The sequence below is a fragment of the Manduca sexta genome, chromosome 17 (assembly GCF_014839805.1).
Source record: "Manduca sexta isolate Smith_Timp_Sample1 chromosome 17, JHU_Msex_v1.0, whole genome shotgun sequence".
Classification (NCBI taxonomy): domain Eukaryota; kingdom Metazoa; phylum Arthropoda; class Insecta; order Lepidoptera; family Sphingidae; genus Manduca; species Manduca sexta.
Genome location: NC_051131.1, coordinates 4,410,208 through 4,437,166, shown reverse-complemented (window position 1 = coordinate 4,437,166; position 26,959 = coordinate 4,410,208). Strand labels below are relative to the sequence as shown.

The 26,959-nt window shown below is 34.8% G+C and overlaps 1 protein-coding gene across 6 annotated transcripts in view; it reads right to left on the bottom strand.

Moving 5' to 3' along the window:
• The window catches only part of LOC115445168 (syntaxin-1A), a 73,472-nt gene that overhangs the window by 23,553 nt on the left and 22,960 nt on the right, over nt 1-26,959 (bottom strand). For all 6 annotated transcript variants that reach the window (XM_037439618.1, XM_037439617.1, XM_037439620.1 and 3 more), the window contains exons 2-3: nt 17,282-17,365; nt 2,007-2,106 (exon numbers count right to left, since the gene is read on the bottom strand). In XM_037439618.1, the coding sequence (XP_037295515.1) occupies nt 2,007-2,106; nt 17,282-17,365 (184 nt within the window). The remainder of the gene's footprint in view (nt 1-2,006; nt 2,107-17,281; nt 17,366-26,959) is intronic.

Here is a 26,959-nt window from a genome sequence, read left to right as displayed (position 1 = left end):
AGTGACAGTATAGGAATACTGCACGTAAGAATAAACATGAGTGGCTGACCAGACATTAAGATAATGCATCATATCATCACGTTTATTAACAATTTGAGAGCAGTATTAACAAAAATAAAAAGCTGGAGTATGACGGCAAAGTTAATAAATTTTGAGAATTGGTTTAACATTTGCCGATTACCATTTATTATGCCACGATGCTAATTTCATTGTAAGAGTTATAAAATGTATTTTTAGCTAAAAATAACGTTTTGTGGAAAACGTTCGATACAAAGTCTTGTACCATAAAAAGTAAATTACACAAGGTCGGCAAAATAACATTTGTTGCGTCCAAACCAAGGAAGCATGCCGGCCGCCGCGCCGCGCGGTCGCGACGTTAGGTCAGTTAATTCGAACTAATCTCGGGTTAAAATCAACTACAAACAAGGCTAGCTAATAACTCGTCCGTCGGCAAATATACGACAGCCATATTTCAGCATTTTACCGTCAACTTTTAAAAATGCGATTTCTAAAATACCCAACCTCGGACCACGCATGGTCTAAGTTTGGAATCAGTGAATTTTTTCTTGATTGAAAGCTGCATTTTTTAATCGAAAAGTTATTATATCCATCATTCCATTATTTGTAAAGCCAGCAAAGTAACGTGTCGTAAAATATTGAAAAATAAAATAATATTAATTCTTTTGAAATAGAATGTGTAATCCCATAAAGATTTGGCTTTAAACGCTGTTCCCACGTGGGTGCTACGTATTAAATGTTATTGCAATAGAATGTGCAAGAAATAGAACACCATCCCGAGACATTAGAGTGAAAGTCAGACGGACGCCCCCACGTCTACGTAAATGCCACCAACTTCGCCCTTTAATTTACTGTGTGGGTTATTTTGCGAACTAAGTTGGACCAGCCCACGCTGTCCACGCCATGCGACACCAATACCAATAAATTTCCATGAACGTGGCCCACGAAGATGCCAAGATATATTTTTAGCTGAACAATATGATCAAAATAGAAGATTCTACAGAGTTAAAGTAGACGAAGCTCTCAGACACTGAAGAACTAAATATTTATAACTTTGAGTATATAATACAAGTAATATGTGTAATATACACATTCCTACATGCATTCAAAAAATAGTCGAATCTTATGCTAATGACAGTAAAATAAGGGCAAATATCAAAAATGGTCTTGGAACGAAGAAACTGATATTGTTAGTACCTATACTGTAAGTCCTATAGAATTGAATATACTTCCCGTTTACGAAACCCAAGGCGTGGAAATTTAATTAATATTTTATTTAAGAAAACATTTTCCTCTATACTATTTAGCTGTTGCTGGTAAGATTAATTATTTTCTCGCAGGTCACGCAACAATCTCATGGCTACTCGGCGATTTTAGTACTACGGGCTGCCGCTACGAAAATAGAAGGACCTATTACTTATTTCGGGAGCATTTCGTAGATTGTCATACTAGACACAAATCGCTATTTGCAAGTACATTAACTAGTATATATACATGTAAAAGTAAATAATATAAAGCGTTATATAACACTCATCTAATCAAAACTTGCTTAGGAGCAACTATACTAAGTATATTTTTAATGATTGTCGGAATAATAATAATACACAATTCCAGTTATAATGATTATTAAGTAATAAAAGATAACAATTTATTCTTATGTCTAATTTTAAGCTTGCTCTGACCACATGGCTACGTCTAAACCCAGCGTTAAGGTTAACATAATGCATTGAAATAAAAGTATATGATTGGGTTCACTTGGGTACATACTAGATATTTCACGTCATAATCTAATTTTATACTTCCAGAATATAGGCCGAGATGCGGCCACCCTCATACTTGAATAGCTAAAAAGAGTTGTTTTAGTGAAAATTATTTTCATATCCAATACATATGTCTTGTCTATTGTCTATGTTATAACTTAAGTTATACTGTGTGTTAATTGTAGCCTAAATAAACTTTTTTATCTATCTATCATATGTATGACTTACTCTCATCTGATTGCGGCGCTGATAGGATGGCACTATGCTTCTTCTTCACTTCTTCCACATTGGCTTGAATCTTGTCTATCATCTCTCGTATCTCTTCCACCTGCACAACAAACAAATTATTATGTAAATATACAATTCATTATGTAAACAATCTGACCTTTCGTCTAGAGAGGAAATAATTTTAATTTATAATTCATTCAACTCCATATTTGATAATACACTGAAGACGTTTTCGAATTTAATATAAGAAATAATATTGATTTAAGGATTCGTTGTGGATTCTTAGTTAGTTAATTGTGGGACTATCACGATGGGTATACGTAAATTTAAAACCTAATCGAGTATCAACAGGGTAATTGACGTCTTTTTATTTCAATACATATTAATATATCCAAAGTGTATGTCATCCAAAAATCTAAGGAAAAAAAAAAACGAAAATCACGTAACAAAAATGCCAAGACGAATGTCCGAAGGGCACACACCTCTGATTTTCTAAAAAATCATGTGTGTATTCTTTGTGAATTTATCGTTCGCTTTAACGGTGAAGGCAAACATCGTGAAGAAACCTGCACATCTGAGAAGTTCTCTATAGGAATTTCGAAGGTGTGTGAAGTCTACCAATCCGCACTAGGCCAGCGTGGTGGACTAAGGCCTAATCCCTCTCAGTAGTAGAGGAGGCCCGTGCTCAGCAGTGGGCAAGTATATAATACAGGGCTGATATTATTATTATACGTAACAAAAATTGATTTATAATATAAAGGTTTCAAATTTGGTAGAAGGGGTACGTGCCAAATAACAGTAATAGCAAACTGTGACGTCATCGTATGTCGCCGCCACCAATGCTGGCATAAGTTTATGTTTCTATGTATTCAGGAGAGGTTGGAAACAAAAACAACTCCGGTTGTTAAAGGATGCCAAATACAAAATCAGAAAGCATCAAAATTACAAACCTTATAGATGTTTTTTTTTATTTATTTAAAGCTCCCACAGGGTAACACGACAAAGGACATGTATGTAAATATTCCTTAATATTAATATACTCAGTATTCACGAATGATTTTTATAAATAACCTATTTCAATTGTATACATAACGTATAATATAAAAATAACAATGTTGCCTCCGATCTAGATACAAATATAATATTATATTTCTGTCTCAGCAGTTATGATATGGCGCCTTTACTTTGTCATCGATTTTTTCTTTTCATTACCGGACTACGAAGTCCGGTAATGAAAAGAGGTTTGATATTAAGACCCTCCCTGGAGCAGTCATGAACATTCGTTCCACACTTATAAGGCGCATGAATTATGGTCTGAAATATGCAGTTTTACAAATTATTCGTACAAAAAATTTATACAAGGTATTTATTAAAATATCAACTACCAAAATATTCCATATTAATTTGTCTGTAGTGCTGGTTGCTATTTGAAATAATAAATAATGTGTACTTTAGAAGATGCACGAATACGTCAATTTTAGTTACATTTTCATTGCGAAATTAATGAAACAATATTCTATAAAAAAAATCAACAATCAAAGTAAATATGTTTAAATTTTATCTGCATGTATAATATATTTCGAATAGATAGCTTCTAAAAATACGATTAGTGCGCCGTTTTCCTGGAGTGGATCCGCTCATATATGTATATAAAATCATAAATATGATAACTGGTTTTATAATTTATAATGAGACTAATATAATATTCAATTAATTACTTTTAAATAAACCAGTGCATTTCCTGTAGTCTAACCTAAAGTATAAAAAGACTAGTCGTTTAAAATTTGCATTAAATACTCCACGTGGGTGATATTTAACAGCAAACTCGTCTGATGAGATTAGTTTTTTATATCAGCCAATATTAATGTGGGCGATACATTATAAAAGTGATAATTGGAGTGGCTGTGGAAATATACACTCGTAAATGGATCATTAGAGTGAAACACGTATTAAAACTTTATGTGGAACATGACTGGAGCGAACGCCGGCCGTCCGCTGTATCTAAACTCATTAATAATTCCTGAAACTTCAGAAACTTGACCGCGAACTTCAGCTTGCTGGTTAATTAATCATTCGTATTTAATTTTTTAACGTTGCAGTGCAGTGGGCAGGCAGTACGTAAGCCGTTTATCTTTGTATCGGGCTCAAGTTAAAGAGCGCCTGTGAGTCTAGGCCGCGCGGCGACGGGCGCTGGCAGCCAGCCAACCAAACCTACAATCCGCCGTCGCCGTCGCGTTTTATAGGAAACTTTAAAATAAGGCCGACAGCCTTATCTTAAAACTTCGCCAGCCTTAAGTTTCACACACATTTTTTTATATGAGGCTCGACGCGACGTTCTCTTCCTGAAGTGCTTGTTTTATTTAACTATATAGTAGTGCAAGAAGCATTAATCTTATTATTCAGTAGACAATTTGTTGCGCGGCAAGTGTTGCTCGACATGCCTGATATCACGAACAGCAGCACGCGATGACCAGAAAAGCTAAATATGTGTCAGAAACCAAAATCACCTATTGCGTAAGACAGCCGAGTCATATTTGTATTCAACGTGTAATCTTTGAAGCAACATTAATTTCACGTAAACCGTTTCATTTCCTTTACAAAGTCATCACAAAATGTGAATAATCCTTTCAACAAAGGAAGGATATGAGGCGGCGCTCGCAAAACATCCGTACGACGCAGGCACGAACACCACATAACAAATCCACGGTTGCAATATTTATTCTGACGGTAGCCGCACGGTTTAATTCCGCCGGCAGATGAGTCCGCTTTTCCTCTCTGTGTCGAACGCAAAACTCGGTTTAAGGGATCACTGGCAGCAATCCAACCGCAGAACAAATGCCACTCAGCCCAACTAACACCGGTTTATCGACATGGTGCAACGTATTTTTATAATAGCTAGTATTTGTTTATTGAAAACTAAATATTACACGAAAATGATACGTATTATAACATATTTCATCAACGTCAATGCTTTTATTAAGCACTCATTATAAAAGGAAATTATTTGACCACAGCTAAATATTATTAAAATCAGTGAATTAGTAATACATATTTTCATTAAGTGCACTAAAAAACAAACATTTTATTAATCATATGTTATAACGTCACAAAACTCAGTGATTCACCGGTAAAAACGTTTATACAAACAACAAAGAAGCCCATTATCAGCAAAATATTTGCAACCACTTATTTACGTTTATCTTTGGAGACAGGTGCTAGCTGTTCTCAATTTACTCAACCAATTACGACAATAGATTCGGTAATGTTGTTACGTCACATTATTACGTACTAAACAATACATATTAGCTTTCGTATAAAATATTTAGTAACATTTTGGTATATTATATGGATTGTCGTATGTCGTTGCTTTTATAGTGATAAAAACGAACATATTTTGTATACAAATGTGTTATCTAAACGTGCACGCCTACATGAAAACTATATCATAATATAAGCTATAATTACCTACATAATTAATCATTATGAAGTATTAAGTAATACACATAAGATTTGATCATAAAAGATATCAATAGAAAGTCCGCAAATCGTTTTGATTACAGACCGAACGCGAAGTTCACGGCCGACATCCGTCGGTACGCGGTCGGCCCGGGTCGATAATATGAAAGCGGAATTCGGTTCAGCCGCGCGACACTCCACATGACTCACCAATTAATCAGATTACCGCGATAACCGATATCGGCGACACGCCAGCCGATAACCGTCCGTTTACCACACCGATATTAATAACAGTTTCTAAACTAACTACGCTAATGGCGATACGTTTCGTCTAGTGACGATGTACCGGTGGCGATGGTGAAATTTTTCAAAAGGTAACCCAATGCAAAATATATGCCTTAGTCAACATACTACGGTCATTTAAAAAAAAAATTAACACAAATCTAAATAAACCAAAAAGGGAAGCCGATAGGAATCGGATTGTATGGACGCATCGCCACTGCGGTGTACGTTAAGAAATAAGAACGAAAGACGTTTATTGTTGGAACAAAGATAAAAAATTAAAAACACTAAATCCTACATATAACAATAAGAATCAAGGTATTATATTTCTATGTCCAAAATGATTATTGATAAAAAAACTATTTGATTATGCTCGTAAGTTCAAACTGTTGTTTGTTGTATTTTATATGATGGATGATTTATGAAATGCTCCTTGAGAAATCAGCTATTGCTTTGTCCCTCCGAAGTGTCCGATAGCGCGATACGATCTCGTATTTGTATTAAAACTGTCCAACAATCATACAGAGCATAATATTTCAAACTTGGGCACTAACGTGTATTTTCCAAATCAGAAAACTCGTATAAATTTTGATTTCCCCGCGGAACACTGGATTTCATCCATTTCACATGCTACAACGAGAAAAATGAGGAAAATATTCTTCATAAAGGTTACCTCGTGTCGTCTGACAATTACAAGACTCGGCAAGTGTTAACTAAACACATGGTAAAACATTCATACAAGAGAAATCGCGATATCTACATGTCCAATTTTATGAAATTAAAATTAAATATACTGATTACTATGATGTGATTAGTGAGGTTAATCAGGACTTTTGAGCACCTGGCAATATTACCGGTGAACAATGTTTTGTTGGTTGTTAGTATTATTGGTTGGTGAACCACCAATACTGCTACTCTCAGACTGTTATGACAAGATAGTTGTATAACCATCGCAATCAAACACATCTGTTTATGCTGCAGATGAACACGACACATTGAGGTTCTACAAAATCCTTTTTTTGAATCTTCATTCAAGGAGCTTGATTGTTTCACTAGTAGGTCACTCCGTACGTACGCTTTCTGTAAAATGATATGTTTAATTATAAACATTGCTTCCCTAACACTCAAACTGTTACTCGTTAAACAGCTCAACTCAAAGCAAGATTACAGCACATTTACTAGTGAAACGGGTGTGTTTAACCCTAATGGTGTGCCGGTACACATGCCCGGAGTAGCTGAACCATTCTGATAACACTATCGAGTATGCGAGCGTGTGTGGCTGAGTATTTATTTATGCATGCATTATGCAGTTGTCGGGCCCATGGTTACACAAGCCACATTACGGCACGTCAGATAGCGGTTTAATCAAATTAAGCGCTTAAGTAAATGTGCGTACTAATGAAATAAGATGACGTACTGTGGTTCAGTATGGTCGCGTGGCGTCAATCGCACTGGATGTAAAGTATAATTATATCGAAATCTTGCTATTTGATTGGTACTATTGTTCGTTACCTGTATGTGTAAATAGATTGAACAAATTAAGCCTATTTAGAGCATTCAACGCATTTTCGACGAGTATTCCATCTACACATTAACCTTTAAAGGTTACAATACTAGACTTCTAAAACCTCAATATTGTGATGCAACAGTACGTAAGTTGATTTGCGTTCACAGACCGTACAAAACTACATTGAAAATTAGTAAAGAGTATGTGGAATAATTCAACCGCATCGCACCAGAGGCGTGCGGCGCATTACGTAGCCCGGCGGCTGTGCGCATGTGATGGGTAACAACAATGGACTTACTGCGTCCGCAAGCACGGTGCCTTTATGGCAGAGAGCTTGGCTCATGCACTGTAACTCCTATTCACTGACAGTAATTAATTGACAGACTCGCATAATTAATTCAGTGTTTGGACAGTTTAATGCGTAGGGATGTACACAATGACAAGAGTATAATGGAGCAGGTATGATATTAGTAAAACGAAATCAGAGCTTGTTTTAAATTTCAACGGCTATAAATATGCACTTATGGCAGGAAACAGACACATACCAAGGAGTGGCGTCATCAATACCATTACGGAGTTGATTCATCCAGTTGCTTAACTGAAACGCGCTTATTGTAAGCCAAGCTAATCCCTTTTTAGGAACTCCCCTGGGGTGAATGTAGCTCATAATTATCCAGCGAATCAAACGCTTACATGGATTAATTGAAAACGCTTACAAAATTACATTCAAGCACTCTCTTTAGAGTTCCAAGTGGTCTACGCGACTGATGTCATACATCTGTATGACGTAAGCGAAATCCCCATCGCGCTGTGAGCCGTCGGACGTCGGACGGCGGTCGTCGGGCGTCGGTCGAGTCGCCGCGCCGGTCGCCTGGACACGTCACCGCTCGAGTACATCTCCTACATACACACGCGATAATAACATGTAAATGAATCGTACGATTATGATGAATACCGAACACAGTCTGAATATTTATGTCATTCGTGAGTGTGTTGCGGATTAAATGGAAATGTATGTAAAATTCAAGTCACGAGTGGAAGCTGGCGACGAGGCGTGTATCTTTTTTTTGACGGAAATTTACTGACTTACATATAAAACACATCTTGAATACCCAGTGTTTATTATATGCAAACATTAAACGGATTTCCTCGCATTACAACTTAACATAATAAGGCTCGTTCCCACAATTTATCTAGAGTGCAATACACGATAATATCAAATGCATTAATGGATGCAGTAATGCTTCAAGCCTTTGTGAAGTATAATGTGGGAGTTTGTGTATAAATGGGACATTATAATATTGAACGTTTAAATAATAGCTACGACGGAAAGTTAATGAACTATAAATGTATAATACAAAGCAATTATATCATTATAATCTACCTATACTGTATAAACTATATCAAGTAAGTAAACGAACTAACAACATCCAAGATCATTCATCACGACACAGAAGAATCTGTCAGGCTAGCCGAATAACGAGTTCTTAGTTAAATTACGCGGCATAGACAATAGTGTAGTTGACTACGTTTTTTAAATTACATTTATCAAAAATGTATGTCATACAAAATATAACGGTTTTTTTCTAAATCCAGGCATTTATGAAAAAAGTTATAGAGCTTTGAATTTACTGAAAGGGGTAGCTGTCAATAACAGTAATAGCAAACTGTGTAGTCACCGTATGTCATCGGCCATAATGCTGCGTGCGTGAGAAAGAGCGCGATAAGCCCATCACGCCCCCACTTTTGATCAGAACATTTTTAATCTAAATAACAGTTTTACTTTCAACCAATTATGACGCTGATTTATCAAAAGAATTTGGTTTTCGCATTATTTTCTGTTACTTATAAAAATGTACGAAATCAGACATAGAAGAATACCCAATTAGACAAGAACCTACATCCCTCATTAAATGAAGTGGATGAATAAATATGAATGTATAAGGAAAATAAACTCTTAAATTAGGTTGAGGTGAATTAGAAAAAGAAACATAGCCAATAAGCTTCCCTAGTGTTCAAATCCAATTGACTTATGAGATCCGGAAAATGGAACATTAAGCATATACATGTGTGTTGTAATTTGTATGATATTAAATAAATCTCTATGAACTCTCATTTTCCATTTTTAACAATGTTGCGGGAATCCAAATAATGTACAAGAGAATGTCAAATTATGTTGGTTTAATTCCGAGGACAGCCTGTAAAGTGCTGAATTTGTAAGAAATTTCAACCTGAAGCCGGTCACGCAGAGACAACGCAAAATAGAATCGCGAAATCTAACATCAGACGGGTCAACGTCCGATATTAACTTGTGCCAAAACGTCACAGCTGTAAAGGTTTCTCTATAAAATAATTTATAAAGAACTTGTCCAACCTTTTTTAATACACTTTATTTCAACATGAGTAAAAATATACGAGGCCATTACCATTTTTAGACGTATAATATAAAAATGTTAAGTTTTTTGTATTAGACTATAGGTATATAGACTATAGGTACTTATCGTAAAACCTACTTATAATTATCTGCGAGACAAAGCAATGAATAATCATTTTTTTTCCTAGAAACTAGTCAGAAAGGTAGTGACTAAACCATTGAGATCACTCAAGCAAACGTCGACACTATACACTATTTATATCCGTGTATTTAGAAAAAAAAGAAACTGTACATACGATGCCGATACCTTTTCTACAGAAATTCGTAATAAATACCATAACTAATCTACACAAATTTAATATGCATCTACTTATCAGTGAATAAGAAAATATTTCGAGGGCCTGATATAGATAAAAGTACTCCAAAATATTATATCATTTCGTAACATGAATGCTGGTTATTTAGGGCGGTATTTTTTTCCAATGCCGCAATAGAACCCGCATTATTTATCCTGGTATAAGTCAACTATGTCGAGGAAATCGAAGAACGAAAATGATGAAATCTTGAGTCATATTTTCCTTACAAAAACAACAATATATATCATACTAATCAACAACGTGTTATCAGATATAACAAAAATGTAACTTTAAATTCTTTTTAGTTGTAAATAAATATTATTGTACGCACATGCTTAATTCGGTAGAATTTCGGTGCGGCAGGGCTCTTGTCTCTACCCGCCTACAATCAATTTCGACTAACGTCTCTGTTGTTGCATTTAATGCGGTAACTAAAAGGACATACAAGTCAATTTACAAGAAAAATTGTGGACAACAAGAACGCGACAATAAAACAACATAATTACCTATTTTTATAATATCCTTTATTATAAAGCACTATTTTATATTTATTACCATCTATTATAATAAACTCTATTTATAATTAAAGAGCTTTGAAAATATGCGCCAGAAGCTCCTGTCGTCGTCGCGTTTAATGTTAATAAGATTTTTCTCGTAATATTTATTATGGTCTCGTTTATTTATTAATACGTTGATACCACTTAACGCTTACTTCAATATAATCACAAAGACGGTGTCTTTAAGACTGTGTTGAGTGGCTCAAAGCTTTTAAATATAAACACTTGATGCAAATGAACCGGGGCAATTCTCCAGGTGAGACTCTAAATAGATGGAAGAATAAATTTCAATCAGTCATGCGGCGAATACTTTATGAATACAAAATTATATAACATAGCATCACGCCATTTTTCCTCTTCAAGACCTGGCTGATATGTATCTATAATTCGACAGCTTAGTAATTTTACTAATTGTTCTTTTATAGTCAGTTTTTGATTTGACAGTAACACTTGCTGTTACCGTTACTTATGTTTAAATTATGACGTCAGTATTGTGGCAACTCTTATGGCTTATATTTTAGCGACGTATGTGTTGTGGGCAACCCATGCCTTTTACTTTGGACATAACGTTTACAGTTCAAAAACAAACTGCGTGTAAAACTGCTTTGGTGAAAGCCTATTCGCACGACATCTAAAACAGGACAGATTCAAAATGCACTTAGCTCGAGATTGCTTCCATACAGCACTTTCATGCGCTTTAAGTAATATTTAGTACATTATTACCTACATACGACTTGTTGACTCTATTTCACCGAAACAGAATTTTAAATGCCTCCGGGCAGGGCTTAAAAGGGCACTTTAGAAGATGTGAATAAAAATGCTGTTATTTTACCAGATCATGACAGAAGAGGTGTACGGTTGTCACTGACATATCTAGTTTATAAATGTACTATGCATATTTGAGACTTTGTAACTTCTAAAAGACCAAAAAATAACCAAATCGATTGGAAAAAAAGAGATATCGTTATAAATTACTCTTGATTCATAACTCGTTTTAATTTTCCATACAATCACATATAAAATCGTATATAATTCAGTGCATCCAAAAGTACGATTCTAAAACACTTAGAAACACTTTTTAACGTCAACATTATTAACTTACACATCGAATCCACGTAGAGTCGCGGCTTCGGCACCATCCAACACGACACATATAGGTCGGCAGTAAATAGGAAAACTTTAAATTGTTTTTCGCTGTCGTCACCACCAAACTTTTATTTGAAACGTCAACAGCATTTATTTTGAAGAATAGTGAGTTGTTATTTAAAGTTCCGCACGTTACAAGTTACAATTTGTAACAAGAATGCTTTCATTTACAAAGACGTAGCTTTTACTCTGCAATATCGTGAGTATTGCAAATTAATTCCAGTATACAGCTGAAACGATCACAATGATATTCACAACTGGTCATGCCTGCGGGCCTTTTACTTTCGCCAGATTAATTCTTATAACGCAATAACTTATCCGTCAAATAAATCATAACCAACACAACAATAACGGTCATGAATACCGTCTCGAGATCGGGGTCGCTGTATTAATACACCAGCCGCCTAATTGAGGCATGTATTGTGATATTTGGCAATAGAATTCCGGGCTTGGACCCTAACAGAAATGAATTCGCCCGTTTCGCCCAATTAATTCTAATAACAAAACAGTCGTCGTGCGGATTTATTAAACGTGTACCTTTGCACGTTACGTTTCGCCGTGGTTGCGGTGGTGGGTATGTTTTGCTAGTGACATCAAAAATCATTTTACAATGACTGAGGGTGATTGGGCGTATTCATTTATGACATCAATGAAGATGATGATTCCTAAAAGCGGTGGGACTAAACGTATACGTACTGGCTTCTATATTATAGGTGACGACAGAAACTTTAATACGATGTTTAATTGATTTTTTTTTAAGTAAAACAATTTTACGGCGTTTTTTTTTTATTAAACCGATCTACGCAGAACGAGCTCACATTCAACTGCTAAAAATGTAAAAATAAAAAATATATCATTGTAAAATGTAGGTAGATATTGTAACTGACTTTTCGGGCGACCAACCTCTCAGACCCCCATGATCATGAAGGTTGCAAAGCCTTCGAAAAGTCGAGAGAAAATCATAATAAAAAAACTGCGATAAAATCCGAAAAAAGTTTTATTTCAATGTCTTAATAAATTATTATACCATTTTTGTATTATACTTTATCACACATGGCGGCGTCACAGCGCTACCATCGACTATAAATGAACTCTATATTGTCACACATTACGAAATCTGTACTTCACCAGGTCTCGACGAACACCTAGCATTATCCACGTTCCTTGAACAAGTATCTTTTCATGTATTACGTTATGAATTTTATATTACACTAACTTTATTCACGGTTAAACAAAAACATGAACATTTTACAATAAATTATGTTAGTACCTCACATCATGTTTACTATTTGTCATCAGTATTCATATTTTTAGTCGAAGCAATAATTAAAGCGCAAAAAGTCTTTTTAAATTTGTAATTAAATGTTGGTTATAAGTTACGTAGCACAAAATTAAACCAAAAATTTGCAGTATCCCAATTATGAGGACTGTTCTAAATATCCACAGTTGTAAAACTATCAGAATTTTAATAAAACGCTTTCGTATTCAAATATTCCAGTTATGACAACTACTACTATCGACTTAAATGAGGTGAATGAAACTTTAAGGATGAAATGAAACGAAACGTAGATTGAGTTTATAACACAAAAAACCGACTTAAACATAAAATTCACAAAACCTCCATACATTTTCAACAAATAAATGATTCATATTGTATTTTCTTTTCACCCCGATATAGAGTATTTTAAATATAAAATACGAAATTTATAAAGGAAAATAAATACTACATTATTATTGATCCATATCTGAACATAAAATTTCATGCAGTTAATCTATCATAGCGGTGGACTTTTAACATTAATAAATATTTAAAGATGGGTTTTGCTTCATGAGTGCAAAATGCAAATCCTCCTCTTGGCCGGCGACAATATGTTAATTAGTATTACCTCACGAGTTGTAAACATGCTGGCGTGAACCGCTTTTCATTTTTGCTCTGGAAATATTTATAATAGTACAATAAAAAATTATATTAATGTTGTTTAAATGCCTCTATATTTAATTCTCTAGGCACAATACTCGTTTGCCTCTAGTCATGAATATAGCAGAAAATTTTATGCGATCACAAAGATCTTAATAATCATAATTTTGATACAATAGGATTGCGAATTGATTTTCTAGTAAGAATACTTAAAACATTAACTTCTCGTCAATAACAACATTTACGACGTAATTCTGATTCTCGTTTCACCCAACATTAAGCATGATCAACACACGCGTATGCACATCACAATCGCACATAAAAGACTTGACTTGAAAGGTCGCGCTCGTTACTTCATTATTTAATTGGCCTAGTACAATTAAATTCTATTAAAGTGTGCCATTTTGCCAGAACACAACGGCATAATAGTGAAGGTGGCACAATGGGAAAACAATACCTGAGCAACAACGGACTGAAAGTTTTATGCGACCGACTGTGTAGATTGGAAAACTCATAGAAACGAGCCGCTTCCAGTAATGTTCATTAAACTCGCAGCCGTGCCTCCGCACCAAGTCGTCCCAACTTTTATAAAACAAATATTTTTATGTAAATAATTTTGCAGTACAAGTTTTACGAGTGTAATGAAAAAAATAAACTATTTCACGGCACGGTAGCTTTGCAGTTTAATCCGTTGGGATAACGCCAAATCTGACGGTAAATCTTTCAGTGAATAAATGTAGGTCGAAATCCGACGTTTTCTAGCCTGGGAAGGAACGGGGTGAGTTTCGTGTAATAGCTCGTATCGAATATTTATTTTTATGAGGCTGGTGCGGCGATGCTCTAAGTGACTGAATAAAACATTGTAATAAGTAGTGGTAGGTTTGATTAAGATTCACAGGAATATTTGATAGCCGTATGAGCTTTAAAATAGGTCATTTAGTGAAAAAAAAAAATGTTAAAAAAAAGAATAAATACTACATAATTAATTGAAACAAACGTACTGAAGAATAATACATACATAATCAGAAAAAGAAAAGCTAAAAGTGAACAAATATTATAGGTATAAATATTATCTTTTGTGATTTAAATTACATCAATTCACTGTAATAACCTACAACAAAAGAGGATTAAAAACAAGACTGTTCTACATATTATCTATTTACTTTTAAATTTTCCTTCCTTGAATGCTACATATTGGAAAAACATCCTGGTTTATTCCACAGTTTCGATATTTTAATAATACTTCTTTCGCAGGAAACAATAAGTTAACATGGTTCGATAAATTTCAACGTTTTACAGTTGATTTGTATTTGAAAATGACGATATCTTTTTTGTACTCGATTTATAAGATATAATAGATTTATGTCGAATAGATTTGTACAATTTTTTTAACAAATAATAGAGATTTATGTCAAATCGTTTAGTATTTCACGGCAACATCGTGACTCACAAGAAACAGGTATCCATCCAGACAATGCAAATAATTGAATACAATTCTTTGTTCCAAATTGGAGAGTGAAGCATGCCTCGGCATTTGAATTTAGTACTGCGACAGAATAAAGTTCCGTAAAACTGGAACGAATGTTACAAAACAGTCTAGTCGTAATGTCAAAGTTTCATCTGTGCTCTGGAGACTCCAAAAACTGAACTGAATTTTCTTGTCTAAACTGCATTTCGTGTCAAAATTATATATGAAGTAACTATTTTTATCCTGCAGACTTGCAGTCAACACAGAGGTCGTTCCATTTTACTGGTACAAAAATCACCTTATGTAATTCCCAGTGAGGTTTGACGCCAACAGAGCGCTGATTGTAAGGGAAACTTGGCTGCAACTTTGTGCAAATGCGTTACGTGAATGTCGTAAAGAGGAACAAATTGCAACAACAAAAGTCGTAGGTTATTCTTGCAAGGCTGTATTTTTATTATCCTCGCAGACTAGAGATGGTAAGTGATCAATCCTGAACGTTCAACCGACGGCCTACTGCAAAGTGATCATAATTTGGTAACGATATGTAGACAAGCCATGAATGCAATGCCATATACAAAATAAGTACTTTTTAGGACAATAAAGTAAGCCTATTAGAGGACTGACGTTGACGGATGCGGTTGATCGAAACCGAACGAAGCCGAAACGATCGAAACATCGAAATACACGTGAAGACTCATGAGTCTACGTATATTTCGACGTCTATCACGTTCACTCAATTCACGAATGTGTAATCGATAATTCGTTTGAGTAAATAAGAGGACACCACCCACTGAGACCGCCATCGGTCTCGTTACATCTAGATGGGTCAGAGACAGTGACGTCATATAGTCGCCTTTTACAGACGTGGATATCGAACGAACATAGCATCCAAGTTCGAGACACATTATGCCCATACAACTACAATATAACAAAGCAATTAATAGTCGTGCGCCGCTGTTGGCACATTTATTTTTTAGGTTATGTTGGCAATAAATCTGTTTCGAGTGCGCGCTGGGTTACAGAAAAAAATCTACATTTTCCTTTCAGAAATTATTGCATAGAGAACGACCCCGCAACTACGCTTTTAACCAGTTTAAAGGTATTGAAAACTGTGAGTAATTTATACCTCTAATATTTATAGTAAGATTTATAATTGCAGACTTACAGTAAACGCAAATGATTTGCTACAGTTCGTAAAACCTGACGCAAAATCATATATTTTTAGCGACAGTAAAATATACGATGGCGGCTATATCAGGCTATAAAAAATAAGTGTTCACATCGGACGCCATTTTGGGTTCAACATAATGATAATAAAAGTTACTTAGCAGAGTATGTAACTACTGAAACTCACAAAATATTAATTCACATAATTTTTTAGCCCATAAATATACCATGATTTATTTAATTAATAATAATAATTTATTTAATTAGGTCGTTACGACCACGAGCTTCTAATCCGTCTGTATATTTTTTATAAGTAATACAGATTTTTTATTGCAATAATTATGTAGGCACGCAACAGTGTTTTCAAAGTTTACGTGTATGTCAGTCAGTGTTAATAATTAAAAACAATTTTGAACTTATCGCGTCGTCTATATAAATGAGGTATCTAATGTATGTTTTTGCAATTATTCACAACCTTTGTTGCAAAATACTTAGCTTATACATTTTTAACTGAACTTTGTATTCATAAAATGTAAAGTGCTCAGGTAGAATGGTTAGAGCCAAGGAGCAATCCACCGCGGCAGTCAGGATCCTAGAGTGAAGAACCTCTCCACAATGCGTGTCGCGACTCGCGCCCAATGTCGTGTCAAGTAACACTGCTTTCCGCACTCATCCCTGCACTCGACACGACAATATTTCATTATGATCTTTATGGATTTTTAAAACATATTTTGTACTTAATTATTTTGTTATTTTCAGTAATTTTAGCGAGTCATATAAAAAATAGTAATACCTATGCGGGAACTATTTTTTGTAACGTGTTAAGATAAAAAAAATTGTCATCTCTTGAGTACTTAGCAATTTGTTTATTCATTGAGAGTAACAATGGAAGCAACCGTTACCTTTGCGTAAATAACGACGCTTATACTGCGGCAACTTTTATAGTTTTTACTTTAACAGATACTTTTACACGAACAAACCGGCTATAAATCAGTATCGGGTAAAGAATAGTAAGTCAAGGCGACGTGAACAAAGAACACTGACCTCACTGAAGAACTCATCCATGAAGCCGCCTTCGACGGCGACGTTGACGTCGTCCGGGCCGACATCGTCGTCGTCGCTTTGCGCCTGCGAACAATACAAATTTTAATTAACAACACAGCTTTTCAATTTACAACATGATTAAAATTATTTTGCTTTGTGAGTAGTTGATTTATGTGTTACCGGGGTATGTGTTGCACCAATATGTTCCGTGGTTAAATCTTTGTACAATATGTATTTCCATAATTAATCATACCCTAATTACTTTTTATACTTCATCAACTATTATTGCGTCTGTCACTATGAATCTGAAGCCAGTTATTATTGTGTATCCACAGTGTTTTATTCTATGTAAGTATATTAAAATGCCAATCATGTGCGGTATTGGGAAAATTCCTTATCCATTCATTAGAAAATAATGTTTAGTCCTATTATGTTTATAATTGTAAATATATAATTGTATAATTGATGGCGCTAATTTTGAGGTGCTTCTGTACTATTATAACGAAAATGTAATTTAAAATCATCAAAACAAATCTAGCTTAAAATAAATGATCTGACATCGTCATGCATTTTATATTGATCATTATGGATTTATACACATATTTAAGAATTTTATCTCCGAAAAGGCAGAGGTGTAACTATTCCACCTACTTTTCGCCATGTGCGTTCCGTCTCATAGTATAATGGGCGGCCAACTTATCCACATCGACCCGAGACTCCACGTAGTCGTAGTGTTATATAACGCCGCTGAGGCAGTATAGAGTCCCTTTAGACAAATATAATCTACAGCTAACAAGACAATAAACGGAACCTGTTCAAACTCATAAACACAATAGAATTTAAGTATTCGTATCGCATCCAGCTCTCGGAACCCATAAATACAAAATGTAATAAAAGAAAAGAATGTGCCATTTTTATATGTGTAATTTATTTTTTTTATTAGAAAATTGGTATACATGCGGCAGATGGTATCTAAATGATAACGGCAAATTTCTCCAGTTTTTGTCGGTCCATTATAAGACATTGGTTTCAAATCGGTTCAGCTAATCCCTAATGTGACTCTATAGCTACGAAAATTAATGACATAATAAGAACTGTCCACCTTTCACATTCATAAATAGTCTGTCTCGACTTAGCACTAAAGCAACTTTAGTTTCTAGTAATTAGCGTAACAGCCTCTGAGTTCTAAAACATTAACATTTTAAGTAAAAAGTAGCAAACGTATAAAATAAAAACATCCGCACGTCCAAAAAACGCAATTCCTTTCATAACTGGCAAAGGCTAACATAGAACGGAGCACGTAAAGCAAAATAGGATCCACTTAGTTGAGGCGAGCTGGCCATTATTCAATTTTGTTAGATATATATTAATTAACTACGTAATAAGTATAACATAGACTAGGATTTAATCATTAATAAAGTAACTTATTTGATTAGACAATTACCCTCTTACACATTTTGTGATTAATGCGAGATATAAATATTATTATTATTGTATAATTACTGTATGACTATGTATAAAGTCATTATGATTATTGTATAATTATTGTTTATATTAATTTATATAAAATTGTACGTTATTTGTGATCTATTATTATCAATAAGTAGATAACTTCCTGTTTCGTTTCCCCACTACTAAATTTTGTATAAAAGTAGTGACGAAAGCAAGATGGGGACATTAGTAGACAAACAGTGAAGACGGAAACTCTGCAGGAAACCGATTATAATCAGTTAAGCAATAAAGTGTTAGTAGAACAACCAAATAGTATTCTTTGGCGTCACATTTACTGAACAATCTCAGAAGTGGGATGCCTAAGCGCGCTCGCACAAAAACTGTCCGGCGGTATAAATCCACCAATAAACCGCGACATAAAAGATGGCGCCCGTGGAGGCAGCAAGACACGTCACCGGAAAATAGTTCGTCAGAAAGTTCTTGTGAAGAAATAAAATATAAATCAGGAAAGGCACCTACACCTTTTATCATGGAAAACATAATTACTGCCAAAGCCGATATTATACCATTATTTGATCCTGAAAATGAAATGTTTGTCTCCCAGTGGATCAATAAAATTGAACAACTTGCTTCCATTCATAATTGGACGGATACAATAAAATCTTACTTTATGCAATCGCGGTTGACCGGTATGGCTAAGGTTTGGCATTCTTCACTACAACATTATGATATGACATGGGAAGAATGGAAAAAACAACTCCTAGAAGCATTTCCTAGGAATATCGACTTCGTGGAATCTCTTAGAGAAATGCTGGCTAAACGGAAAACGCCGATAGAAAGTATGACCCAATATTTTTATAACAAAAATGCCATGTTAACACGTTTAGAGATCTCCGGTGAAAAGGCTGTAGCATGTCTTATAGATGGATTACCCATGCACATGCGACCACCGGCTCGTGCAGGAAATTACAGCAATCCGAGTGAGTTATACTCTAAATTTCTGTCCGTCATGGAGGAAATAAAACCAAAAAGCACACAAACGAGTCGTCAAGCAAGCTTTAATCCAACTATAGATCAACAATCTGAGTTGAAAGAAGTCAGGAAACCTATTCTATGTTTCCTGTGTCAAGGAACTGGTCACACAGTAAGAAGATGTCCTAAGAATTCCTATAACAACAAATCACCCTGTCCACATTGCGGCAAACACGGTCACCTCCCGGAAAGATGCTGGTACAAGCCTGGAACTTCACAATCAGCAACAGTGTCGACGAGCACGTTGAATGAAAAGCAAGAGACTGTAAACTTATTGAGTGAGGTAAATGATATATATTTTAAAACTATTATGGTAAATAACATATCGGCCCGTGCTTATTTTGATTCTGGGGCCAAAATTAATGTAGTTAATCGTGAGTTTGCGTTAAAAATCGACGTTCCAATACATGATTGTGACATGTTTATTGCGGGATTTGGCGGAACCTCTATTCCAGCGAGAGGATATATTTGTGTGACATTAACTATTGAGGATATAAATTTTGACACTAGATGTATAATAACGGATTGGCACATGACAGCTATGGATTTCATACTGGGCCAGCCTATAATAAACGACCCAAATATTGAATTCATTATAAGTAGTACTACGGTTAAAATTAAGAAAATAGATAAATCGATGCCTGAATTATTAAATAGGGATGTGCTTGAGCAAGATACAAAAATTTCCCTCATATGCATGGAGCACACAATCATACCTCCTAGTCATGTTATGATGGTGAGTGTGTCTTGTGATGCAACAGTAGATGAATTCGTTTATATAGACCCTTGTAGAAGATTTTTTAATACTACTGACTATACTATACCCTCGTGTTTGATAACTGGGGGGTTCCAAAAGCTCAATTGAAATATTAAATACATCTGCTAATCCACTAAGGCTATTGCAAGGACAGTTATTAGTTAGGGGGTCAAAGTGCATAGAATTCAAAACTAGTTCGTTTCAACAAAATGACCGAACAAGAATTGATATGTTATCAATAGATATCAACAAGATTCGTTGTGGGGTTCATAACCAAACAATCAAGTTAAAGTTACATGAACTTCTATCTGAATATAGAGATTGTTTTTCGGCAAACACTAGTGAATTGGGCTGTACTGATAAAATGAGTATGTTTATAGAGCTAAATTCAGACACACCCGTCTGCTATAGGCCTTATAGATTATCAATGCCCGAAAAATCCATAGTCAGAGACAAGATTGACGATTTGTTAAAGAACAATATAATAAGAGAATCGTCATCCGCTTACGCAAGTCCAATCATATTGGTTAGAAAGAAAGGGGGTGACTATCGACTATGTGTCGATTACAGAAAACTAAATAGCATGACTGTGAAGGACAAGTATCCATTACCTGTAATCGAGGAGCAAGTAGAAAAATTATCGGGCAAGCGATTTTTTAGTACCTTAGACCTTTCCCAAGGTTTCTATCAAATACCACTACATAAAGATTCCATACCTAAAACCGGTTTTGTCACCCCAGAGGGACATTATGAATTCATTCGTATGCCTTTTGGCCTAGCAAATTCCCCCTGCGTTTTTCAACGTCTCATGGATAAAATATTAGGAGCTTTAAGATTTGAGACTGTATTGCCTTATATAGACGACATATTAATACCTAGTGTTACTGAAGAACAAGGTTTGGAAACTCTCAAAATAGTTTTAGAAATAATAAGGGATGCAAAATTAACTTTAAATATAGAAAAATGTACATTTCTGGAATCTGAAATAGAGTATTTAGGATATGAGATTAGTGAGAAGGGAATAAGACCAGGACACAAGAAAATTGAAGCAGTAACCAAATACAAAGAGCCATGTAATATACATGAATTAAGAATGTTTCTAGGCCTCACCAGTTATTTTCGGAAATTTGTGAAAAATTATGCTATTTTATCTCATGACCTTTATCAATTACTGAAAAAGAATCGTCCTTGGGAGTGGGGACCACAGCAACAAACCACTTTCGATCTACTAAAGCGAATTCTTACCGACAGACCTTTACTAGCTCTTTACAATCCCAAAGCTAAAACTGAAGTACACACAGATGCTTCAAGCAAAGGAATAGCTGGGATATTATTGCAGAAGAGCAACGGTGTCTTAAGACCTGTCGCTTATTACAGTCGGAAAACGACTAAAGAAGAAGCTTTATACCATTCCTTTGAACTTGAGACATTGGCTGTTGTTGACTCCTGAAAAGATTCAGGATTTATCTAGCCGGAATTCAATTCAAAGTAATTACTGATTGCGTAGCAGTGCGTCAGACCTTTGAGAAAAAAGACCTACTGCCAAGGGTGGCTAGATGGTGGCTTAGTATTCAGGAGTACAATATGGATATTGAACACAAGCCTGGACTTTCTCACAAACATGTAGATGCTCTTAGCAGAACGCCTGTAAATACGATTGAAGTACTGGTACTAGATATATTGGATTGGGTTGTTTGTTTGCAAAACCGCGATAGTACCATTGGAGTAATAAAACACAAATTAGAAAACAATGTAACCGACCCTGATATAGCAAATAATTACGTGTTACAAGATAATAAATTGTATAGAAAAATTATAAACGACCAATTGAGGTTAGTTATACCAAAAGCAGCACGATGGAATATTATGCGGAAATATCATGATGATATCGGACATCCAGGACTAAAAAGATGTGATGAAATAGTAAAAGACAATTGTTGGTTCCCACGGATGACCAGGTTCATAAAAAAATACGTCAATGCTTGTATAGACTGCTTATATAAACGAGGACAATACGGTAAACCAGAAGGAAATTTACACCCTATACAGAAGATAGCGGAACCAATGGACACCGTACATATTGACCACTTAGGACCATTTTGTAAGAGTAGTAAAGGCTTTTCTTATCTTCTTGTTATGGTAGATTCATATACCAAATTTGTTTGGGCCAAACCTACTAGAACGACAAAGTCCTTGGAGGCAGAAGAAAAGTTATGTGAAATTTTTTGTTATTTTGGTTACCCGAGACGGTTAATATCTGACAGCGGAACAGCCTTTACAAGCAAAAGGTTCAAACAATTTTGTACCACTAACCAAATTAAACATATTGTTAATGCCATTGCATCTCCTCGATCGAATGGGCAAGTGGAAAGATTTAATAGAACCATACTGGAAGCCATTAACAAAAGCACATCTGATGAACGAGAATGGGTAAAATGTTTAGATAGGGTAATATGGGGAATAAATAACACTGTGAACTCATCAACTGGTTTTGCGGCTTATCGACTCATGTTTCACGCTAAGCGATCCAAATTTCAAGGTATATCGTCAAATCATTACGATAATGAATCGACAGCATCTCAAATTAAAGAAAAAGCTACACGAAATATAGAAAAAACATCAGCTTACATGAAGAAAAGGTTTGATGAAAAGCGAAGGAAACCAACGGAATACAAAATTGGAGATCTTGTGTTGTGGAAAGGAGCCCAGGGTAAAAACAAAGAATCCGTTCGAAAATTAAAAGAAAAATTCAGTGGTCCATATAAAATTAAAAAGGTACTAGGAAATGATCGATATTTGATAGTGTCAATTAAGGGTCTAAAAGGATATAAGAATTATCAAGCAACTGTAGCATCAGATGCTTTAAGGCGTTTTGTAGAAGACAACGGTAGTGATACTGACTCCAGCGAGTCACAGGTAGATAGCACTGAAGAACTTATAGATCTACTGGAAGGATAATATAGGAGGTATATTTAGTAAGGGTTAGTGTTTTACACCAACTAAATTATATTATAAAACACCAAATTTTATGGGCCGTCAGTCCAGACGATGATAAAAAGGACAGTCATATAATTAGGATAAATATGGGCCGTCAGTCCAGACGATGATAAAAAGGACAGTTATATAACTAGGATAAATATGGGCCGTCAGTCCAGACGATGATAAAAAGGATTAATATAATTAGGATAAATATGGGCCGTCAGTTCTGACGATGATAAAAAGGAATCATATAATTGGTATAATATGGGCCGTTAATCCTGACGATGATAAAAAGGATAACCATATAAATATAACAATGGACCGTCAATCCTGATGAGTAGGATTATTGTAATGAACAGATATGTAGTTGTAAACATGTATCAGTTGATTACGTATTACGATTCTTCTTTATGTCATAAAATTTACTTATATTTTATTATATACAGGGCAAACAATTTAAAGGCGGCTAAGAGCATATTATTAGCTCACATAGTTTAATTTGCGTGGAAGCAAATTTGGTCAGGATGGACGATCTGTTAGATATATATTAATTAACTACGTAATAAGTATAACATAGACTAGGATTTAATCATTAATAAAGTAACTTATTTGATTAGACAATTACCCTCTTACACATTTTGTGATTAATGCGAGATATAAATATTATTATTATTGTATAATTACTGTATGACTATGTATAAAGTCATTATGATTATTGTATAATTATTGTTTATATTAATTTATATAAAATTGTACGTTATTTGTGATCTATTATTATCAATAAGTAGATAACTTCCTGTTTCGTTTCCCCACTACTAAATTTTGTATAAAAGTAGTGACGAAAGCAAGATGGGGACATTAGTAGACAAACAGTGAAGACGGAAACTCTGCAGGAAACCGATTATAATCAGTTAAGCAATAAAGTGTTAGTAGAACAACCAAATAGTATTCTTTGGCGTCACATTTACTGAACAATTTATATGGAGGCAGGGCCGCCGGTGTGCGCTCGCAAAGGTCCGTTTGATGTGAGATCATGGGATTTTGGAGCTAACATTATTCATGTGATAGTTTGGAAAATATCACTTGATCCTCTGTATACATTGAATAACTTGAGCTGGTAGGTAATATATGTGAGTTAATGGCTTTAGTGAGCAGATGAATGTATCTTGAAGTCCCTTTTCTCAGATAAAGTCTATTGGAACACCTGATGTCGATAGTAAACACAATCTCGGCTCGGCATCGGCTCGGAGTGGAGTTCGCTAACTTCAATTAGTTGTTGCTACAGTTTGGTATAAATGTAGAGAAAAAAAGGAGAAACTATAAATTATAACGTTGCATTTCCTACAAGATAAAAAGATAACATTATCTTATCATAAAAGACTGATAAGTATAATCGAAAGATACCAACATAGTTTCCTAGCCTAATTAGAGTTCATTGTCGCAGTCTTGGCAAAAGGATATAAGCAAATTATCACGCTATCAAAAATGATAAGAACCAACCAATCGGGGGAAGAGCCGGTCCCGCGCAACAATGTCAGGACCTAATAAAGGACGTCGACCACCTATGAACATTAAAGTGGTTTACGATGTGTCCATTAGCTGACCCAATTACCAGCGTGTTTCGTAGTAAAATTATGAAAGCCGCGCCATTATTCGCGTGTGAAAGAGCAGGAAAGTATGCAAACCTCGTCTATTAAAAGCCGGACGCCCGGGTCGCAGCTTTATGCAGCGGTCAGGCGATGAATCATCGGCAATTAGAATTAAACTCATTTTAGTAATTAACGTTCATTTAACAGATTGTTGGATGAATAGCACTTTTGAATATAATGTTAGTATTAAACAAGGTATTTAATTAAATGTCAAAGTGTCGAAGAGTTTATTACAACAATTTAATTTTAGCTTACATAGCCATGATAAGATAGGCGAACGTCTGATCTTTATGTTACCGTTATAGAGACGTGTATTTATAGATGACCTTATAACGGTGGTAAAAGCATTGCCTATACTCGTATGCTGCACGTGTGGAAGATATCAACACCCACGTCATTATATCACAGCGTATAAATGTGACCAAGTACGCTTCCAATTTACGATATATCACCTACATATATTGAATCCTCGACGCCCACGCAGCTATCCTGATTTAACTTAATGTCATAGGAACGAAACGACTGATTGTTTTTATGAAACTTCCGTTTATAGGGTCCCGACTCCCGGTTTAAATTGCGACTCGACAATAAACCGTTATTGCTTGTCGGAATGGAAATGTGCGATGTCATATTTTAAATTACCTTCGCGTGGGAGGCGTGTATGAACCTTATACAAACAAATACATGCTATTACGTGATGAAACAGTTCGGGCAAAATATTATACCGCAATTAGCATACCTTTGTAATAACGATGTGTGGAAATGGATAACGTACATTTTTATTAAAAACTACATTCATCAATTTATTAAATGCCTTAATGCGATACTGTTGAAAATGAAAACAACATTACAATAAGCGCTAAATATTTATAGTTCACTTAAATACCGGCCTCATATAAAAATAATGAGCGTCTACTTAGTCGTTCATTTCGTACTAGTAATGTTATTGGAATAGCCACAGTATTATAATACTATACGTAACCGTTAAAATTTTCCCTGTGTTTCACACTAGCTGCAACACGACATTGAGATAAAAAGGCAATTTCGTTGATACGCAACGGTCGCACTATAAAAAGGACTCATCCAATTTGCTTGGAAACAATCTTTTTGTATCCAGGCAGTCTGTTAATTCCAAAACTAGACGGTCACGGCCGCTGGGCCAGACGAAGGGCTCTGACGATTACCATATCTCAGTTTTAGTCCGGTCAATTTAGACCAAAAAATGAGAGTGAAGTTACATAAAGTCCCAACAAGCTGAATTTCAGTGAAATTGTTCAAAATATAATTATAAACAATGTCTAGAAGTTCCCCATCATTCCCCTGTAAGGAAAAAATTTAATTCAAGGTCAAAGGTCAAAAAAATGAGTTTTTCGCGATTTTCAGCAAAACGGTAAGTTTTATCATAAAAGTACTTCAGACAAAAATTGTAGATCATAAAATTATCTATAAAAATGTATCAATACTTTTTTTCTTACGAGCCACCGTTTCTGAGATATAACGATTCAAAAAGTTATAAAAGTTGTTATCGTCATAATATGCATGAGTACGCCACGTATATACATCTAGAGTTGTAATATTTTATATAATATATATATATATATATATATATATATATATATATATATATATATATATATATATATATATATATATATATATATATATATATATATTAAATGTTTAAATATTTTTCTATCGGTCATTGTAACTTATACTTACAATATAAAATATACATAAGTTTTAACTACAAGAATATCAGGTAAAATGAAACCCAGTCCCTTAATCTTTAAGCCAGTGTAACTTCGAGAC